The sequence below is a fragment of the Xyrauchen texanus genome, chromosome 2 (genome assembly GCF_025860055.1).
Source record: "Xyrauchen texanus isolate HMW12.3.18 chromosome 2, RBS_HiC_50CHRs, whole genome shotgun sequence".
Taxonomy (NCBI): Eukaryota; Metazoa; Chordata; class Actinopteri; order Cypriniformes; family Catostomidae; genus Xyrauchen; species Xyrauchen texanus.
Genome location: NC_068277.1, coordinates 17,928,402 through 17,947,449, shown reverse-complemented (window position 1 = coordinate 17,947,449; position 19,048 = coordinate 17,928,402). Strand labels below are relative to the sequence as shown.

Below are 19,048 nucleotides of genomic sequence, written 5' to 3'. Positions count from 1 at the left end.
TGGCTAGGCCACTCCAGGACCTTAATGTGCTTCTTCTTGAGCCACTCCTTTGTTGCCTTGGCAGTGTGTTTTGGGTCATTGTCATGCTGGAATACCCATCCATGACCCCTTTATAATACCCTGGCTGAGGGAAGAGGTTCTCACCCAAGATTTGATGGTACATGGCCCTGTCCATCGTCCCTTTGATGCGGGGAAGTTGTCCTGTCCCCTTAGCAGAAAAACACCCCCAAAGCATAGTGTTTCCACCTCCATGTTTGATGGTGGGGATGGTGTTCTTGGGGTCCTAGGCAGCATTCCTCCTCCTCCAAACACAGCAAGTTGAGTTGATGCCAAAGAGCTCGATTTTGGTCTCATCTGACTACAACACTTTCACCCAGTTCTCCTCTGAATCATTCAGATGTTCATAGGCAAACTTCAGACAGGCCTGTACATGTGCTTTCTTGAGCAGGGGGACCTTGCGGGTGGGATTTCAGTCCTTACCGGCGTAGTGTGTTACCAATTGTTTTCTTGGTGACTGGTCCCAGCTGCCTTGAGATCATTGACAAGATCCTCCTGTGTAGTTCTGGGCTGATTCCTCACCGTTCTCATGATCATTACAACTCCACGTAGTGAGATCTTGCATGGAGGGAGAATGACAGTTCTTTTGTGTTCCTTCCATTTACGAATAATGGCAACAACTGTTGTCACCTTCTCACCAAGCTGCTTGGCGATGGTCTTGTAGCCCATTCCAGCCTTGTGTAGATCTACAATATTGTCCCTGACATCCTTGGACAGCTCTTTGGTCTTGGCAATGGTGGAGAGTTTGGAATCTGATTGATTGATTGCTTCTGTGAACAGGTGTCTTTTATACAGGTGCCCCTAATCTCAGCTTGTTACCTGTATAAAAGACACCTCGGAGCAGAGATCTCTGATTGAGAGGGGGTCGAATACTTAATTCCCTCATTAAAATGCAATTCAATTTATAAAATTTTTGACATGCATTTTAGAATATGACGTGTATGTTTTTAATCGCCTAAAGGCATCATATATTTTATTGGTTAGAATATGAAAAAGTACCTCATACATAAAAATCGATCTATTTGCTTACCTAACTGTCCAAGAGAATTGGCAATTTCTCTCCAACTCTTCACTTTCTCCACCCGGTTGTGGTACAGTTCAGATGAAACATCAAATCTGGTGCTTCAGCCAATGTTCCACAAATTTTACCTCCATTGCTTCAGTCCAATGTGACTTTCTCGATACCGCAGCCATGCTAGTTGATGTTCTGTTGCAGGTACATCAGGACTCACACTGAAACTTCCCGTGCCCCGTTTCTTACTCTCTCATTGGCTGTAGGTCAACGCTGCAGTTGTATCGAGTCAAAACATATTTCAAATTGCGCGATTTGGAATTGCCGACTGGTCCAGATATTTAAAGGGATACTCCAGGATGTAGCATTAAGCTTTGTATCAGTAGAAAACCAGTAGTATTTTCGAATTACCCTGCTTCCCCCCCTCATATCCCCATGATATGAGAGAAAGTTTCATTTTTAGTCTGGAAAAAATCCTCCGATGACGCAAAAATCGTCATTTTGCGTCATCGGAGGATTTTTGGGACAGAGGCTTTAAACTACAGCCAGTATTAGTAGCTAGTTCCGCATGTTTTCACCACGCCCATATGAGGCGGGATCTTACTCATAGAATGTAAAGATAGTGTCAGCCATCTTTAAGCTAAGCTAACAGGCTCTTGCTCTGTAAAACTTTGTATAATAGTCTAATCACGATAACGGAAGAAAGTTTTGAAGTAATGACAGATGGGGATTTCGAAGATCTTTTGTGTGAATCGGATGCTCGCGGCTACCTATACGAGCCACAATACAGCGACGAACAGTTGCGGGAGATGGAGGAACAAGAGGCGGCCGGAGCAGCTGCTGCAGCAGGGGAGCAAGACCTGCTTGGCGGTCAGGAGGAAGAGCCCGGCCAGACTCGAGGTGGGGCGAACTGGTGGTGTCAGTGCTCTCGCTGTGCGTGTATGCAAACAGATAGAGAGTCCTATTGCTGTCGCGAATTTCAGCGATGCCATTTTCTTCTGCATGAGATCGCTGAATCCGCTGATGAAACTGCACCGCTAGCATGTGTAACTGAGCACCCAAGTTTTGTACCACACATGGACAGGGGGTCCTGGAAACTTATTTCAGGATCCCAAAGATAAATTATAACGCCAGCCAAAGCCTGCAGGGACAAATGGACAGCTTAATGTAAAGTGAGTATTTGTTTTGTATTTCTTTTTGTTACTAAGACGTAATGTACAGAGTTTGGACACCCGGCATAATCGTGGTTTGGGAGTGGCCTCGTAAGTGCGGCAAAGCAAGTGCATTCTGGGAGTTGTTGTCTTTCAGCCACATGAGTAAAAAATAAATTTTTTGCCTTTTCTCAGTCTAGAATGCTTCAAATTCAAAAATAATTTCACATTTCTACTACATAAATGACCACTATTAAATACACATTCATCTTCCCACAGCTGGAGTATCCCTTTAACATTTTAAATATCTCGGTGACATCGGCGATGCGTCTGCGATTCTCTCAGATCGCGTCTTTGATAATTCATACATTGCGATCGTCGTTCAAGGGAGTGAGCGCTGATTTGCCTATGATTTCTTGCTTTTGTCGGTGAGTGAAAATCGGGCTTAAAGTCGTGTAGTGTAAACTCGACATAAGCTGAAGCTGCCCGTGAGTTTGCTTTTTTACAATTGTTACAGAATTTTTACAGAATCGCTCAACATTACAAATGAATGGGCAACTAAAGTCAGATTGTCAGATTCATCAGCCAATCAGATTGATTTATTTGTTCTTGGTGGGTGTGATCTTTAGGATATGTCCTGGTGGAGGCCTTCTAGCTGGCCTTGAGTGATGCAATCACGCTTTAAGTGATGTAATTTGATAGTGAAGAGCGTGAGATCTTGCTGATGAGTCGACTGTCATTACTGCCACGATCACCATTGAGAAAGAGATCCTTATGGATTTAAAAATATTAGATGTTCTGCATGACTGTATGATTGCTTAATTTATTAATCATGAAAGGAGGACTGATTTTCACTTCAAGTAAATTGGTTAGTGCTTTTTGCATTGTTATAGCAACATCAGGAGTTTTCTAAGTGTAAATTAGGCTGCTGGAGTATTCAGTGTCGGATCAAGTTTTGAAAAGTAGTGCTGCACTCCATTCAACTCGGAAAGTTCTTCTTGGAATGCTAGTGCTGCAGCATTGTTTATCAGTTGGGTTGCTAGGAGACATCTCTAATGAGAGTCAAACCCCTGCTAAGCTAACGGGAGCATTGCAGTTCCAAATAATGGGGAATGGAATGCATTTATGGTCGGAGATATCAAGTAGGAATAGGGTTGAAAACATTGTTACTATGAATGCAAACTTTAATACAGTGAAAAAGACACTATTAGCATACCATAAATATATATAAATAAATACAATTTCCAACATTCTTTTGAATGTCCATGAACTAAAATAAAATGTTTTATGCCATGAGTGTACCTTCATTTACTATTAGCCTCTTATACATTTACATTTATGCATTTGGCAGACACTTTTATCCAAACGACTTACGGTGTGCACTTATTACAGGGACAATCTCCCCGGAGCAACCCAGAGTTAAGTGCCTTGCTCAAGGACACAATGGTGGTGGCTGTGGGGATCAAACCAGCGACCTTCTGATTAACAGTTATGTGCTTTAGCCCACTACGCCGCCGCCACCACTCCTCTTATAATCGACCAATTGGTGTGCTAGAAGGCGGGACTTACATAGAGGGGTTAAAGCAATACAAATATGTGTGCGACCAGATGCACATCATAATACAACTAAAGCCGAATCCCGGACATTTTTTCAAATTTAGAAATCCCGGCCGGATGCTTTTTTAAGTCCCTAGATAAGAAGGAGTGTGATCCACCAGACATTCCAAACAGAATGAGTTTAAGTGGGAAGATATAATCTAAACAAGAGTCTAAACAAGAGGTCCCTGCAGGTGTGATGAAACAAACCACTGCAACCTGCAACTCTCACACGAAGAAATGGCCTGACATCAAGTTTGAAGCACAAACGCACGACGGTCGATCGAATCGTAAAATTGAATATAACTTTACACATATAAAGTTAGTAAGCTATTTTATTACACTAAAATCGTGTTAACATGAATAATGTTAACGTATTTTGACTAAACTTTAGACTCAATATCTATTTTAACATTTATTGACAGACCCCATTTACTTCCATTGTAAGTGTCTTACCCATTTACTTCAATTGTAAGTGTTGTATGTAACTAACCAATATGCTTATATATATATATACAAATGCTGATCTGAAGAACCTATAATACAACTTCAAAAATAACCAAATAATCATATAGCACTATACAGTCTATACAAAAAAATAATTGAGAAAAAATATTTTTAAGCGTGAAGATGCTCCTTCTGTTCCATGTTGAGCCCTTTTAATCCATCCCTAATATTTCCTCAGCCATTTTACAGGTTGTCTTAAACATTCCACCATGGCTTTGAAATCAGTTGGTTGGGTTCACGCTTTTGGGCACAGGGAACTATTTTTGCCAGGAAAAAGATCTGCTCACTTATAATTATGAGTGTAAGGTTTCAGTTTGGTTCAGGCACAAAGAGAGGGAGGAAAGGGAGAACGTTTGAAAGTGTACTTGGGTGGGGTCTCGGGTTAAGCTTAGATGATGATGGATGCTTTTCCTTCAGGACAATTGAGTGCTGCCTCTCTCTTTATTACCATCACACAAAGGAGTTGCGAGATGTTTATCCTGTGTTGCAGATGCTAATGTGGCACTGTTTAAATGCTTGCAAATATGTTCCTTGTGGGAATCTGTGTTTGAGCATTCGTTACATTACACATTTGCTCATGCTACGTTTGAAATGTTGGCCCTTCTAAAACTATGATTTGCATTGCTTTGCAATAGTTTATATCTAAAAAAAATGAATGCGTTCTTGCACTAAAAAGGCTAGATGCAGTGGAAACAGAATGCAGGTGTCTCAAGACATGTTTAACATTTTTTTTAACATTTTTTTATAGGGATGCAAACTACTCACCTTTCAGCTAAGTAACCTAAAAGCTAATTTGCCCAAATTGTGCAGTAAATTTTCTTAAACATAAAAAAGAAGCTGAATGAACAGAAATTAGCCTATACATCTGGAACACCTGCTATAACTTTCTAACTTTTTTTTACCACTCATGAGTTTGCATCCCTGTTTTTAAATTGTCACATCGTTTAAAAAATGTGGCAAAAAAAAACTGAGTCATGCCACAATGGTCAAAGACAACCGTCTAGCGCAGGAGTCGGCAAGCTTTTTGACATGGAGTGCGATTTATTTTTATTGTCCTGGTCAATGACTGTTCCAACCCCCTAATTTAATAGTTTATTTTCATTTCAAATGATATTATCAGCATAACCCAATGATTATGATATAATCATGATCCTGCATGTGAATTTTCACAAAGCAACTTTTGAAAGATCTTTAATGAAAGAAAACCTGTCCTTTTGTACAAAATGAGTTAACACAGTTAATGTCACAAATTTCTTATTTGATTACTGATCACAAAATTGTGTGGAATCTTAAATATTTCTTATATTATGAATGTATATTTTATGTATGTAAAATGTATAAATCACACAGAGGGGTAATCATAGCACGCAAGCAACAGTGAGAGAGTAGTAGGCTATTTTATTTATATTAAGTTTTCGCACCTGCATTCTAATCTACATCTTGATGTAATCCTTCCTCATGATCATACAGCGTGTTTTCATCAGCTGAATGGGAGAATAAACACTATTAAAGTGTGTCGAGACTCACGCTGAATGTGCAAGCCATTCGTTCATCACAAGCGATCAACTATTTAGCCCTTTTCTGTGAATCACACCTGCAAAAAGCAAAAAATTTATTTTAAGGTCTTTATTCTCGCGATTAACCGGAAGTGAATCTCGCCACATTTTAACTTTTTGTTTAGTCTCCCATTCAGCTCTTAGAAACACACTGTGTATTCATGAGGAAGATTGGAATCTAGGTGCGAATTGATAGAAATAAAATAGCCTGCTCCTTTCTCGCCGTTGTTGGCGTGCCAGTGATTACCCCTCTGCATGCCAATGCTGGCACGCGTGCCATAGATTACCGACCCCTGGTCTAGTACATGTTTAAAAATACATTGTTTGCATTCTGTTCAAAACAGTTGAAAAACACAGCAGACGGACACAAAAACGCCTCAGATCCTGCAACTATTATTAGTGGTTCTTGCGTAACTTCCTACTTCAGATTTCTTACAAACTTCAGTGCATAAGTCATCCTGTGCCTTTGTGCTACAGACATTAACGATTTAATCATGCAGCTTGTATTGCAATGTGCTACTCATCTAAATTAATTGACTTATTATTTTTGGTTGACGACATAAAAACTGCATTACATTTCTGATAGACCTAGATTGGAAGATGTACCAGATCCAAATCTAGGGAGAAGAACTTAATTGAGACTTGTTGGTGGATTCTTTCTTTTGACTGGGGTCAGAGTGAAACCATCCAGAATACCCTAGAAATTGCATAGTAACACACACACACACACACACACACACACACACAGTAGTGTTTCCATGTTTTATGGGGACTTTCCATAGACATAATGGTTTTTAAACTGTACAAACTTTATATTCTATCCCCTAAACCTAACCCTACCCCTAAACCTAACCCTCACAGAAAACTTTCTGCATGTTTACATTTTCATAAAACATAATTTTGTATGATTTATAAGCCGTTTTCCTCATGGGGACCGACAACATGTCCCCACAAGGTCAAAAATTTCGGGTTTTACTATCCTTATGGGGACATTTGGTCCCCACAAAGTGATAAATACACGCTCACACACACACACATGTTGGTCTATCTATCATTATGAGGACTTTCCATAGACATAATTATTTTTATACTGTACAAATTGTAAATTCTATCCCTAAACCTAACACCACCCCTAAATCTAACCCTCACAAAAAACTTTCTGCATTTTTACATTTTCAATAAAACATCGTTTAATATGTTTTTTAACCTATTTAAATTATGGGGACACTAGAGATGTCCTCATAAACCACATTTATAACATAATACCCTTGTAATTACCAGTTTGTAACCTAAAAAATTTTCCTTGTTAACCACATGACACTTGACACATACATGCCCACTCACACAAAAATGTTGGTGCAGCTATCCTTCTGGGGAATCTCCATAGACATTATGATTTTTATACTGTATAAACTATAGATTCTATTCTATTTGTTGCAACAAAAACATTTTAACAATTTCAACAGCATTGTAATGCCATAGCCCTGGCCTGAGCCCACTCTGATACAGTATGCACTGTAACATGGAAACATCCATGGAAATTTGAAGGATGACTGTATCTATAGATCTTAGATTAGATACTACACTATATTGTAGTAATGTATTGTAGGGTGTTCTGGCCAGAGGCCTAACATCCTGACACTATACTCTTGTTGTGAATGTGCACTCAAAAAAATATTTTAGCCTATTTTTAATATGTATCCATTTCAATTGAATAACAAATTTCCATCTAATTGAAATGCCTAATCTTTAACAAAATAAAATGTACAAATCTTTATTTTTTACAATTACAATTTCTTCAAGACTATTGAATTCAATTAGATGGAAATTTTTTATTCAATTGAAATGGATAAGTCTTAAAAATAGGCAAAAATATTTTTTTGAGTGTGGGATCATCATTTCACATGGAAATGATCCATTAATTATTTAATGGATCATTGGCAGTTTTGGTAAAATATTTAGGTCAGTGAAATTAGCTTTTTCTTCTGCTGTTTGTAAGGACAGTCCTCTACAGGCGATGCATCCTAAGACAGTGGTTAATATAATGCTGAGGTCCATTTTATGGTTTGGAAGAAAATACATGGCCTTGGCAAATGACATATTGTGGTTGCAAGTTTGCATCTGGTTTTGTTTTTGTCCCTGACTGTAATCATTTGGTTTCATTTAGAGGTTACCGTGTCTGATGGGATGAATGAAAACCATGTGGTGTTGTTTGTATTACAATTTTTCTGGGCTCAGAAATCGATAAATATTGGCAGCCTGCATCATGAACAGTAGATGTACAGTTGATATAGACGCATTTTGTTGGAGTAAACCCTCTGTTCTCCTTAAAGGGGTCATGACATGCCTTTTTTAATTATTTTAATATGTTCCTTGAGGTTCACTTATAATATCAGTGCAGTTTTTGCACAAAAAATAATCATATATTTGTAAACATGTTAATTGTCTACCCTCATGACCCTCTGTCAGAAACGCTCAATTTTGGTGCTACATATCTTACTTTAAGACTTGACAGTAAACGCCCGCTGTTATGACTGTCTCTTCTCTTGACTGACCTGCTCAATCTACTTGCCATCTCACTGCTTGGCGATGCTGGGTGGGCTACGGAAGTGATAAGCTAAAGAAGGCATTGATTTGTTGTTGCGGAGAAGATCAGATGCAAATGTCTTCCACAGAGTGACATCACAATGTGGAGGAAGTAGAAAATGAGTTGTGCCGCACAATTGGACTGATGACGCAATTTGCGTCACACACACAGTGTGTAAAAAGCTCGGAGTATCATCAGAGACTCAAGCCACCTGAGTCATGGGCTGCTTCCCAGCATCAGGACCCGCACCAGCCGACTTCATGACATCTTCTTCCCCCGAGCAATCAGACTTTTGAACTCTTGATCACTCACGATACATATATCACCACCGCACTTACTAGCCTCAGAATGGACTCACATTTTATACTTCTCTTAATAACACACTGGCAACTAACTATCAACCAACAGCTGAATGTCAACACAGCACTTCATATTTATTTCCACTGATTACATGGGGGGAGGGGTACAGTGTATTTTTATTGTATACAGTCTTATTTTGTGTATACTGTATATTGTATATTATTTTTATTGTATACTGTCTTATTTTGTGTAAACTGTATATTGTATATTATTAAGTGTATATTGTGTTGTGTAACAAGATGTGTAAATTGTGTTGTGTGTATATCAGATGTTTATTGTAATTGTCATACTGCTATGTTGCTTGAAACTGCACCCAAGACTTTCACCCACCGTTGCACTTTTGTTTATGGTTGAGTGAAAATAAAGGGATTTTATTTTCTTTTTGACATACTCTACGTGGAGGGATCCCCAATGTGCACACCCGAATTATTATATTTAGCCTTTAGCTGAACAAATACTACCATTGTGTTTAATTACTTTACATTTAATTTTTTTTTTGCATTGTAGTGCTATGATTTTATGACAAATGACAAGAGTCATGAAAATGTCAAATGCCTAAAATCTTAAAATAGACTTCATATATACACATATATATTTATTTATTTATTTTAATTCTGTGGTGTAATTGGACCATCTACCACTAAAATATTGGATATTCTCTCTCTCTCTCTCTCTCTCTCTCTGTCTCTCTCTCTCTCTCTCTCTCTCTCTCTCTCTCTCTCTCCTTCTGTCTACCTTTAACTCTCTGTCTGTTTTCCCCTTATTAGTCTTTGCCCTTCCTCCGTCGGCCTCAAAGGAAGTTTCCTCTGAGGTCTCTGATGTTATTTTCAGGCGGTTTGTTGTCTGCCAGAGATAAGAGGAACACATTTGTTGTGCCTCATTGAAAATGACTTTGGAATCATATTTGCTCTACTTCAGCACTGGGATGCCACTTAAACTAAAAGAGAAGCTTTATTTTCTGAACCCAAGCACACTACATCCACCATGTATTACATACTGTACTTTGAAATGTCATCAGCAGATGTAGAGTATTCATCATTGAGTATATGAAGTCAATTCAAGCCTGCTCGCCCAACAGAATGGACACTTCCCTAATTCGGTGCCATTCGTGGATGATAAGCGGAAACTAATACTGTAAATCTGCAGTCCACTTTATCTCTCTCTACACATACACACCCAACCAACATGCACATATTCATGAGCTCACAATCTTTTCTGACTCAGAAACATACACACAACCCTAGTCTAGGTAAGCCGGGCTAACTGTTTTTTTTTTTCGAACCACAAAATCCCCAAATACTGTTGAGAGCTGGTTTAAAACCAAAATGAAAAAGAAAAACACTGTAATATAATCATACTTCCCTGGTAATTACAGTGTGGGAAAGGCCCACCCAGAATGCCCAGTGCTAAGACAAATGGATCTAAATTTATCCATAGACACATTTCCAAGTAAATTCCAAACAGGGAGTTTATGTATGATAAATTGACCATAAAGATGGAGGGGTCAAGGTTGGTTTTGTGTGGGCTGGCTGTAGCTTCTGCTGGTAGATGCTGTATCTACATCATTCTAGGTGAGGAATTTTTTGCCATTCAAAAGTAGGGTATTCTGTTGAAATAAATTGTTAAATCTGCTGCCTTTGATGTCATAGCTAAGGGTAGTCATTAATTAAAGGCTTTGGACTCTGGATATTGTTGTGGTGTGATCAACCAATCAGCATTGTTTTAACGTAATTTCCTGGAGCTCTGGAGTAATGGAGCGCAACAGTCTTTTTCAAGAAGTAAAAATCCCATTACTTTTTCCCATAGGGGAATTGATGATTCAAAATAACTTTCTAAACCTTTCAAGACGGACAGAGTTAATTGATGGTGTATGCTTTTGTTAAAGCCATCAGTATGCTTTATTTCAACATAAAACCATGTTTAAAAGCAGAATTTCTGGTGAAGAACTACACTACCCATGATACCACAGGAGAAAATACACCAATTAGAGATTTGCGGCCAACAAATTATGCCAAAAGAGTCTAGCAGTGACCACTCGTTTCCATGACGTGGTGCGAATTACACAGCTGAGTCAAAACATTATGACCATTCACAGGTTTATTTGTTTATTTTTAGGATCCCATTAGCTGAAAGTCTGTGCCATCAGCTAGTCTTCCTGGGTTCCATTCTAAAAAATTACATTACAACAACAACAACACATTTAATCATCACAGTAAACAATATATACATTTTATATATGTACATACATACACAAACACACACTCATACCTACATACAATCTAGTTTCGATTCATAAAACTAAATATAAATACCATGTTATTTACAATTACCTTAATCATAACATATAAAAACCTACATCGACACATAACACCTTAGACTTCTTTTAAATGCCAGCTTATTACAAAGCTGATCGAACTTCAATGGGAATGTTATTCCAGATGACTATTGCTCTATACAGAACGGTTTTCTTCATAAAATTAGTTTTTGGATAGGGGGTCATTATATGACCATTATTTGCCTTTCTGGTGTTATAATTATGCACAGAATTAAAATACACTATTTGATTAAACAGAGAAATAGGCACTTTCATTGTCAATGTGTTATATATCATACTGCTTAAAGTAACTGTTATTCTTTGGTTTAAAGTGAGCCATGAAAGAGTAGAATACATCTGATCTCTACTTGTTTTAATTGAACAGGCTAGAACCAGTCTTGCTGCTTTATTTTGCGCAACCTGAATTTTTGACAAGTCCTTTTTAGTTGCAGAAGACCACACCTCAGTGCAGTATGACAAGTGACATAATATTAATGACTCTGTTACTATTTATAAAGTTTCCTGATTCACATAATGACAACATTTTTTAGTTAATGCAATGCCACATCCTATTCTGTTAACAATAGTATTTATGTGTTCTGTCCAAGAAAGACTACTGTCAATAACCCGACCCAACAGTTTAGCCTTTTCTACTCGTTGTATTCTTTGCCCGGCTATATGTAACTTTAATTCCGATCCAAGCATCAATTTTTGTTTTGATCCAATGATCATACTTTTAGATTTGGATATATTTAAGACTAATTTGTTTCCACTAACCCACTTATACACCGAATCCAACTCTCCAGACAGAACATGATTAAGTTTGTCACATGAGTTTGAAGCATAGTAAACAGTTGAGTCATCTGCAAACATTGTCATTGATGCTTTTTTGACAGCTAAGGGCAAATCATTAATAAAAACTGAAAACAAAAGAGGACCCAAACAACTTCCTTGTGGTAAACCACAAACTAAACCTTTATAATTAGATAAAGAACCATTATAAAAAACCCACTGCGTTCTTTGTGAAAGATAACTTTTCATTAGTAAAATAGCAGAAGGAGAAAATCCGTAGATCTTTAATTTCTCAATTAAAATAGAATGGTCTATTACATCAAAAGCAGCACTGAAGTCCAACATGACCACACCAACTAATTCAGAGTTATCCATACTTCTAAGCCATCCATCGGTCATTTGTGTAAGAGCTGTACAGGTAGAATGTGCCTTTCTATATGCATGCTGAAACATAGTCATCAAATTATTGTTCTGAAAGTAATTACGAATTTGTGTAGGAATAATATTTTCCATAACTTTACTGAGTGCAGGCAGAATACTTATAGGTCTACAGTTATGCCCATTATAAGATAATCGATTGTTTTTTATCAATGGAATAATTTTCCCTTCCTTCCACAAAGATGGATAAATCCCACTCGCTATACACTGATTAAATATATAACACAACGGAGCAGCAATATATTCAGCTGTTTTATTCAATACTAGGCTGTCCAAGTTGTCTGTGCCTGGACTACCATGTGTTGGAAGAGACTTTAACAGGGCCATCACTTCTGCAGTTTGCACGCGACTAAAATGAAAGTTACACATTTTATCAGCCATGATTTCATTTTTGATCAGTTCACAGTAATCAAAATCTTGTGTTCTAAAACCTTTTCTTAAATTATTTACTTTATTTATAAAATAATTATTAAAATAATCTGCAATGTCTTTAGATTCTGTTATAAAACCTCCATCAGACTCTACAAAAGAAGGCTGATGCATTTCTATTTCTACCCATAATTTCATTTAGGACGTGCCAAAGCTTTTTGCCATCATACTTAACACTGTTTATTCTATTTTTGTAATACTCTTTCTTTTTCCTTTTATTTATTTTAGTAACTTGATTCCTTAATTTACAGTATTTTAATCTGTCCTCCAATAATCTCGTTTTCACAGCCATTTGTTTAGCTTCATCTCTTTGTTTCATCATATTTTTCAATGTTGAATCAATCCACCTCGCACCATTTGATTTTATTACCCTATTTTTCATCGGTGCATATTTATCAACAATGCACAAAAGCATACTCATGAAAGCATCCAAAGAATCTCCTGGGTAGTGGCCACAGTACACATCTTTCCAATCAACATGTTTTACTTCTCCCACAATCTTTTCAATAGTTGTTACTTTATAAGACCTTTTATAAGTACCAAAATTAGCTTTAGCTTTAGGGACTTTCGCTTTCTTATTAACAGCAATGAGATTATGGTCACTAAATCCAACTGGTATTGACACAACATCAGTACACCGTTCTGATACATTAGTGTAAATGTGGTCAATACATGTTGCTGTTGTAATGCCCACCTTGTTGGTAACGATTCTTGTTGGCACATTGACAATTTGATGTAAATTGCAGACACTTATATAGGAAAGTAATTTCTTTTTCTTTGTGCATCTGTCATCATTCCAATCAATATTCATATCTCCAAATAAATATAGTTCAGAATTGACATCAGAGACATTATCAAGCATTTCACCTAAGCATGTCAGATAGTCCACGTGTGCATCAGGAGGTCTATAACAGCATCCCACAAGTACAGGTTTCATATAAGGTACATGGACTTCTACCCATATAGCTTCAATGTCATCATATATTAAATTGTGTTTTAAATTACAAGGAATGTTGCTTTGCACAAAGATGGCCGCACCACCACCAAATTTATTTCTATACTTTCTAAAAACATTAAAACCTTTAACTGGTAATTCAGAGTTTTGAATAGAGCTTTCGAGATGTGTCTCAGATAGAGCTAATATATTAATTGAATACTTGTGCACTAAATTAATAATATCTTGAATTTTATTCCTTATACTACAAATATTTAAATGTGCCAAAACCAAACCTTTACTAGTTGTAGTTGTACACATTAGTGTGATATAAGGAATGCAATCACAAACACATCAAAACATAGTACTTGACCCTAAAATGTATCTCAGTCCTGAATACTTTCCTCTCTCGGCAAAATTATTAATTTATCATACCTTAATATTGCTTTTTCACCTTGGGCTCTAGCAGCTTTGAGCTTAGGCCACAGTTCCTTACTTCTTTGAAGCACAGCCCCAGAAAAATCTTCATTTATGTAAATGTTAGCCCCCTTGAGCTTTTTAGCAGAGGAAAGAATGCGTTATTTATCTTTGAGACGCAGCAGATTTACCATAAGTCTCCTGGGCCTTCCACCCTCCTGATACTGACCCATCCTCTGGACACGCTCGATTTCAATCTTCCCATCCAGAAGATGGGAAGATTCCACAGGTGAAGCAAATAACATTGATTTTCTCCTAACGTGTCATGCAGGAGAAAGGGGCAGGAGTAAAGACCTAAGCGACTTTGATTAGGGCCATATTGTTATGGCCAGACGACTGGGTCAGAGCATCTCTGAAACGGCAAGGCTTGTGGGATGCTCCCTGTCAGCAGTGGTGAGTACCTAGTGACAGTGGTCCGAGGAGGAACAAACCACAAACCGGTGATAGGGTGTTGTGCGCCCAAGGCTCATCGATGCGCAAGGGCAACAAAGGCTATCCCGTCTGGTCCAAACTAACAGAAGATCTTCTGTGGCACAAGTCATAGAAAAGTTTAATGATAGTTACGGAGGAATGTGTCACAACATGCAGTGCATCACACCCTGCTGCGTATGGGGCTTCAAAGCTGCAGACAGGTCAGAGTACACATGATAACCCTTGTCCACCATCAGTATTGGGCCTTGGAGCAGTAGAAGAAGGTCGCCAGATCTGATGTGTCCTGTTTTCTTTTATATCACATGGATGGCCGTGTACGTGTGCACCGATGACCTGGGGAAGTGATGGCACAAGGATGCACTGTAGGAAGATGACAAGCTGGCGGAGGAAGTGTGATGCCATGGGCAATGTTCTGCTGGGAAACTCTGGGTCCGGCCATTCATGAAAACATCAGTCTGACACGTGCCACCAACCTAAACATCGTTGCAGACCAGGTACACCTCTTCATGGCAATGATATTCCCTGATGGCAGTTGTCTCTTTCAGCAAGATAATGCACCCTGCCATACTGCACACATTTTTCAGGAATGGTTTGAGAAATATGATGAAGAGTTCACGGTGTTGCCCTGGCCTCCAAATTCCCCAGATCTCATTCTGATTGAGCATCTGTGGGATGTGCTGGACCTACAAGTCCGATCCAAGACGGCTCCACCTCGCAACATACAGGACTTGAAGGATCTGCAGCTTATGTCTTGGTACCAGATTCCACAGAACACCTTCAGGGGTCTAGTAAAGTCCATGCCTCTGTGGGTTAGTGCTGTTTTGGCAGCACAAAGAGTATAAATGGCTTATTAAGCAGGTGGTCATTATGTTTTGGCTCATCAGTGTACATAGTCTCCCTACACTCTCAAACTACTTGTATATTGTGGAATATTTTGCAAACTACTTTAAATACATTCATTATATACTTATAATCAACAACTTTAATTCAGTTGTTTGATATTGCGATTATATATTTGCTTTAAATCAAATTTTATATTTTTGGTTTGTAATGTTGTGATTCACCTCAGAGCTGGTTGTTTGCTTCATGTCATATAACTCTTTTATTAAGTACTTTATGAAATCCTTTTTGGCATTTACGGCTCAGGTTATTTGCTAAAATAAAAAAACTGTATCTGAAACCCATAAGCAAAGATGGCAGCTTATGCAGGTCACATAATTCTGGGGGGTCATGTGCTAGCTGAGCAGCTGCAATTCAGATCAGTTGGAATGCTATTGGAAAGCTTTTTCCAGGTATTATAGACCTCTTTGATAGATATGTCAGAAGTGGACGAGGAAGATATGAAGCTGACATTATTTGTGTGTCACAGCTTAGCTATGACTACAGTACAAGAGAGTCAGTTAGTCTGCATTGTTATATGTTGGAGGCTGACTGAACATGTAGCGACAAGATTTCTGTGTCACTATCTGATCCTGGGTTGCGAATCTTCAGGTATGCACACATTTACTCACAGTCACCCACTCATGGAGTTGCAGTAATGAACCGAAATTCGACAAAGAGAAGAAGCATCTTGACCATGAGTCTCATAAAGAGACTTTCCTTCAGGAAAAAGCAGCCCCCTAAAATGGTAAGTTTGCTCCACAAATTTCAGCCTTTTTCTCAAATTTCTGTTTTTCTTTTCTCCGAAGCCAAATGATTGGGCTTGGTTAGATCCGCTGTTTTACTCATGGTGTTTTATCTCATTCCTGCACTCCCACACTGAGCATCTGCAGCAAGGAGACTCAGGCTCATCAGTCCTGGAGTCATTGCCTTTTCACACTCTGATGTTTCCACAGTTGTGTGTGTGTGGATGTCTGTCCTCACTGTGTTCTCACCTGTGGTTGTAGACCTTGTGATTCGTCTTTATCCTCTTGTGCCATAACTTCAGTTTAAACATGCTATGACAAGCCAGGATATTTAGTTTAGACCCAGTGCTTCTCTGTTGCAGCTGTGTTTTTAGCTGTAGCCAGGAGATAGTGTGCTCTGCTATGGGTTTTGTCTTTCTATTATCAACAAATGTCATCAGAAGAGGGAATAATATGTTTGTTTGAATTTGCTGAACTTCCTGAATGAAAAGGAAAAAAAAGACCTACTTGATAAGAAAGAAGTAGTGTTAGTGGTTACAACTGAAAGAAAAAGAGAAGGCGACATATGTATCACAAATAAATCCATGTCAAAAACTGAGATAGTCCAGTTTAGTTCTTGAGTTTCCTTTGAGGTTAAAAGGGCAAAATGTAACCACATAGTTTAAAAGGTGGAAATATAAACAAAGCATGTCTCAGCAACATTTGCCACACATGTTGTGGTGAAGCTTGCTTGTGTAAAGTCAGTGGAGGTGTAAAGACTCACAAGAAGTGTGGCAGGTGTGCCTAGACATCAAAGGAATGTAATTGTTAGGGATTCCTTGTCTTGTTTCACTGTTGCCCTTTGTCTGCCACCTTTGCATTCCTTAGTTTTCACTTTTGTCTTTTGGTTAGCCTTCGTGTTCACTTGTCATTGTTTAGAACTACACTTCCCAGAATCCACCTGCCATCTTCACTGCCATTTTGTTCATTGTTTTCACCTGTATCTCATTCAGACATCACTCACTGTGTATTTAAGCCCTGCTTTTTGTTCACCCCTTGTCGTTCGTTGAATGTTGTTAGCCTGGTGTGTGGTCCCTGCCTGTGTTTTCTAGTTTTATGTTTATTTCCCCATTGAGGGTTTTCCTTTGCTTTTTCTTGCTTGTTTATTTAATAAAGTGTAACTGCGTTTAGATCCGCATCTCCTCGTCTGCCTTGCTGCTCAATCGTGACAGAACGAACGACCCAATATGGATCTAGCAGCTTACCTGATGGAACTGACCCAGGCGGAGTTGACCATCCGCGAGTACTCCCACTTCTTTTCCGCTGTTGCCATCCACACCGGCTTCGACGACACATCCCTGAAAACCATCTACCAGCTCGGGCTACCAACGTACCAGCTGAGGGGATTGCCGAACTCCGGAGACCTCACGTGGAGGGAATATGTGGATCTAGTCTTGGGAGTACTCGCTGCCGGGGAACCACCTCTCTCGATCCCGGTTTCCGCCACTGGGCTTTCCGTGCCTGCCAGGGCCAGCGAGCCAGAGCCCACGCCTGCCAGGGCCAGCGAGCCAGAGCCCACGCCTGCCAGGGCCAGCGAGCCAGAGCCCACGCCTGCCACGGCCAGCGAGCCAGAGCCCACGCCTGCCACGGCCAGCGAGCCAGAGCCCACGCCTGCCACGGCCAGCGAGCCAGAGCCCACGCCTGCCCCGGCCAGCGAGCCAGAGCCCTCGCCTGCCCCGGCCAGCGAGCCAGAGCCCTCGCCTGCCCCGGTCAGCGGGCCAGAGCCCTCGCCTGCCCCGGTCTGCGAGCCAGAGCCCTCATCAGCTCCGGTCAGCGAGCCAGAGCCCTCGTCAGCCACGGTCAGCGAACCCAAGCCAGCGCATACCACGGTCACCCAGCCAGAGCCTGTAGCCTCGACCGTCCCTGAGCCGGCGCCTGTAGCCTCGACCGTCCCTGAGCCGGCGCCTGTAGCCTCGACCGTCCCTGAGCCGGCGCCTGTAGCCTCGACCGTTCCTGGGCCAACGCCAATAGCCAGGACTGACCAAAAGCCAGCACCAATGGTCATGCCCGTCCTAGAGCCTGCGCCCCTCGAGCCTCCCGAGCTTTCCAGAGCTCCGCCTTCCGAGCTTTCCAGAGCTCCGCCTTCCGAGCCTCCCGAGCTTTCCAGAGCTTCACCTCTCAAGCCTCCCAGGGCTCCGCCTCCCGAGCTTTACAGAGCTCCGCCTCCCGAGCTTTACAGAGCTCCGCCTCTCAAGCCTCCCAGGGCTCCGCCTCTCAAGCCTCCCAGGGCTCCGCCTCTCAAGCCTCCCAGGGCTCCATCTCTCAAGTCTCTCGAGCCTCCCAGGGCTCCTCCTCTCGAGCCTCCCAGGGCTCCTCCTCTCGAGCCTCCCAGGGCTCCGCCTCTCGAGCCTCCCTCTGCTCTGCCTCCTGAGCCTCCCACGGCTCTGCCCCCTGAGCCTCCCGAGCTTTCCATGGTTCCTCCTCCCTCGGCTCTGCCTCCTGAGCCTCCCACGGCTCCGCCCCCTGAGGCCTCTGAGCCTCCCGAGCCTCCCTCAGCTCCGCCTCCCGAGTCTCCCTCAGCTCCGCCTCCCGAGCCTCCTGCGGCTCCGCCTCCAGAGCCTCCCTCAGCTGAGCCTCCCGAGCCTTCCATGATTCCTCCTCCCTCGGCTCCGCCCCCTGAGGCCTCTGAGCCTCCAGAGCCTCCCTCAGCTGAGCCGCCCTCGGCTCCGCCTCCCGAGCCGCCCTCGGCTCCGCCTCCCGAGCCGCCCTCGGCTCCGCCTCCCGCGGCTCCGCCTCCCGAGC

General features: G+C 40.8%; 1 protein-coding gene across 4 annotated transcripts in view; it reads left to right on the top strand.

Annotated features, from left to right (window-relative positions):
- The window catches only part of rgs12a (regulator of G protein signaling 12a), a 71,544-nt gene that overhangs the window by 14,008 nt on the left and 38,488 nt on the right, over window positions 1-19,048 (top strand). The window contains exon 1 of one of the 4 annotated variants that reach the window (XM_052145948.1): window positions 16,173-16,269. The exons of the other annotated variants lie outside the window; for them this stretch is intronic. Coding sequence (XP_052001908.1) covers window positions 16,180-16,269 — 90 coding nt within the window. The 5' untranslated portion in view covers window positions 16,173-16,179. Of the gene's footprint in view, window positions 1-16,172; window positions 16,270-19,048 lie in introns of those variants that run through there. 4 annotated transcript variants of the gene reach the window in all.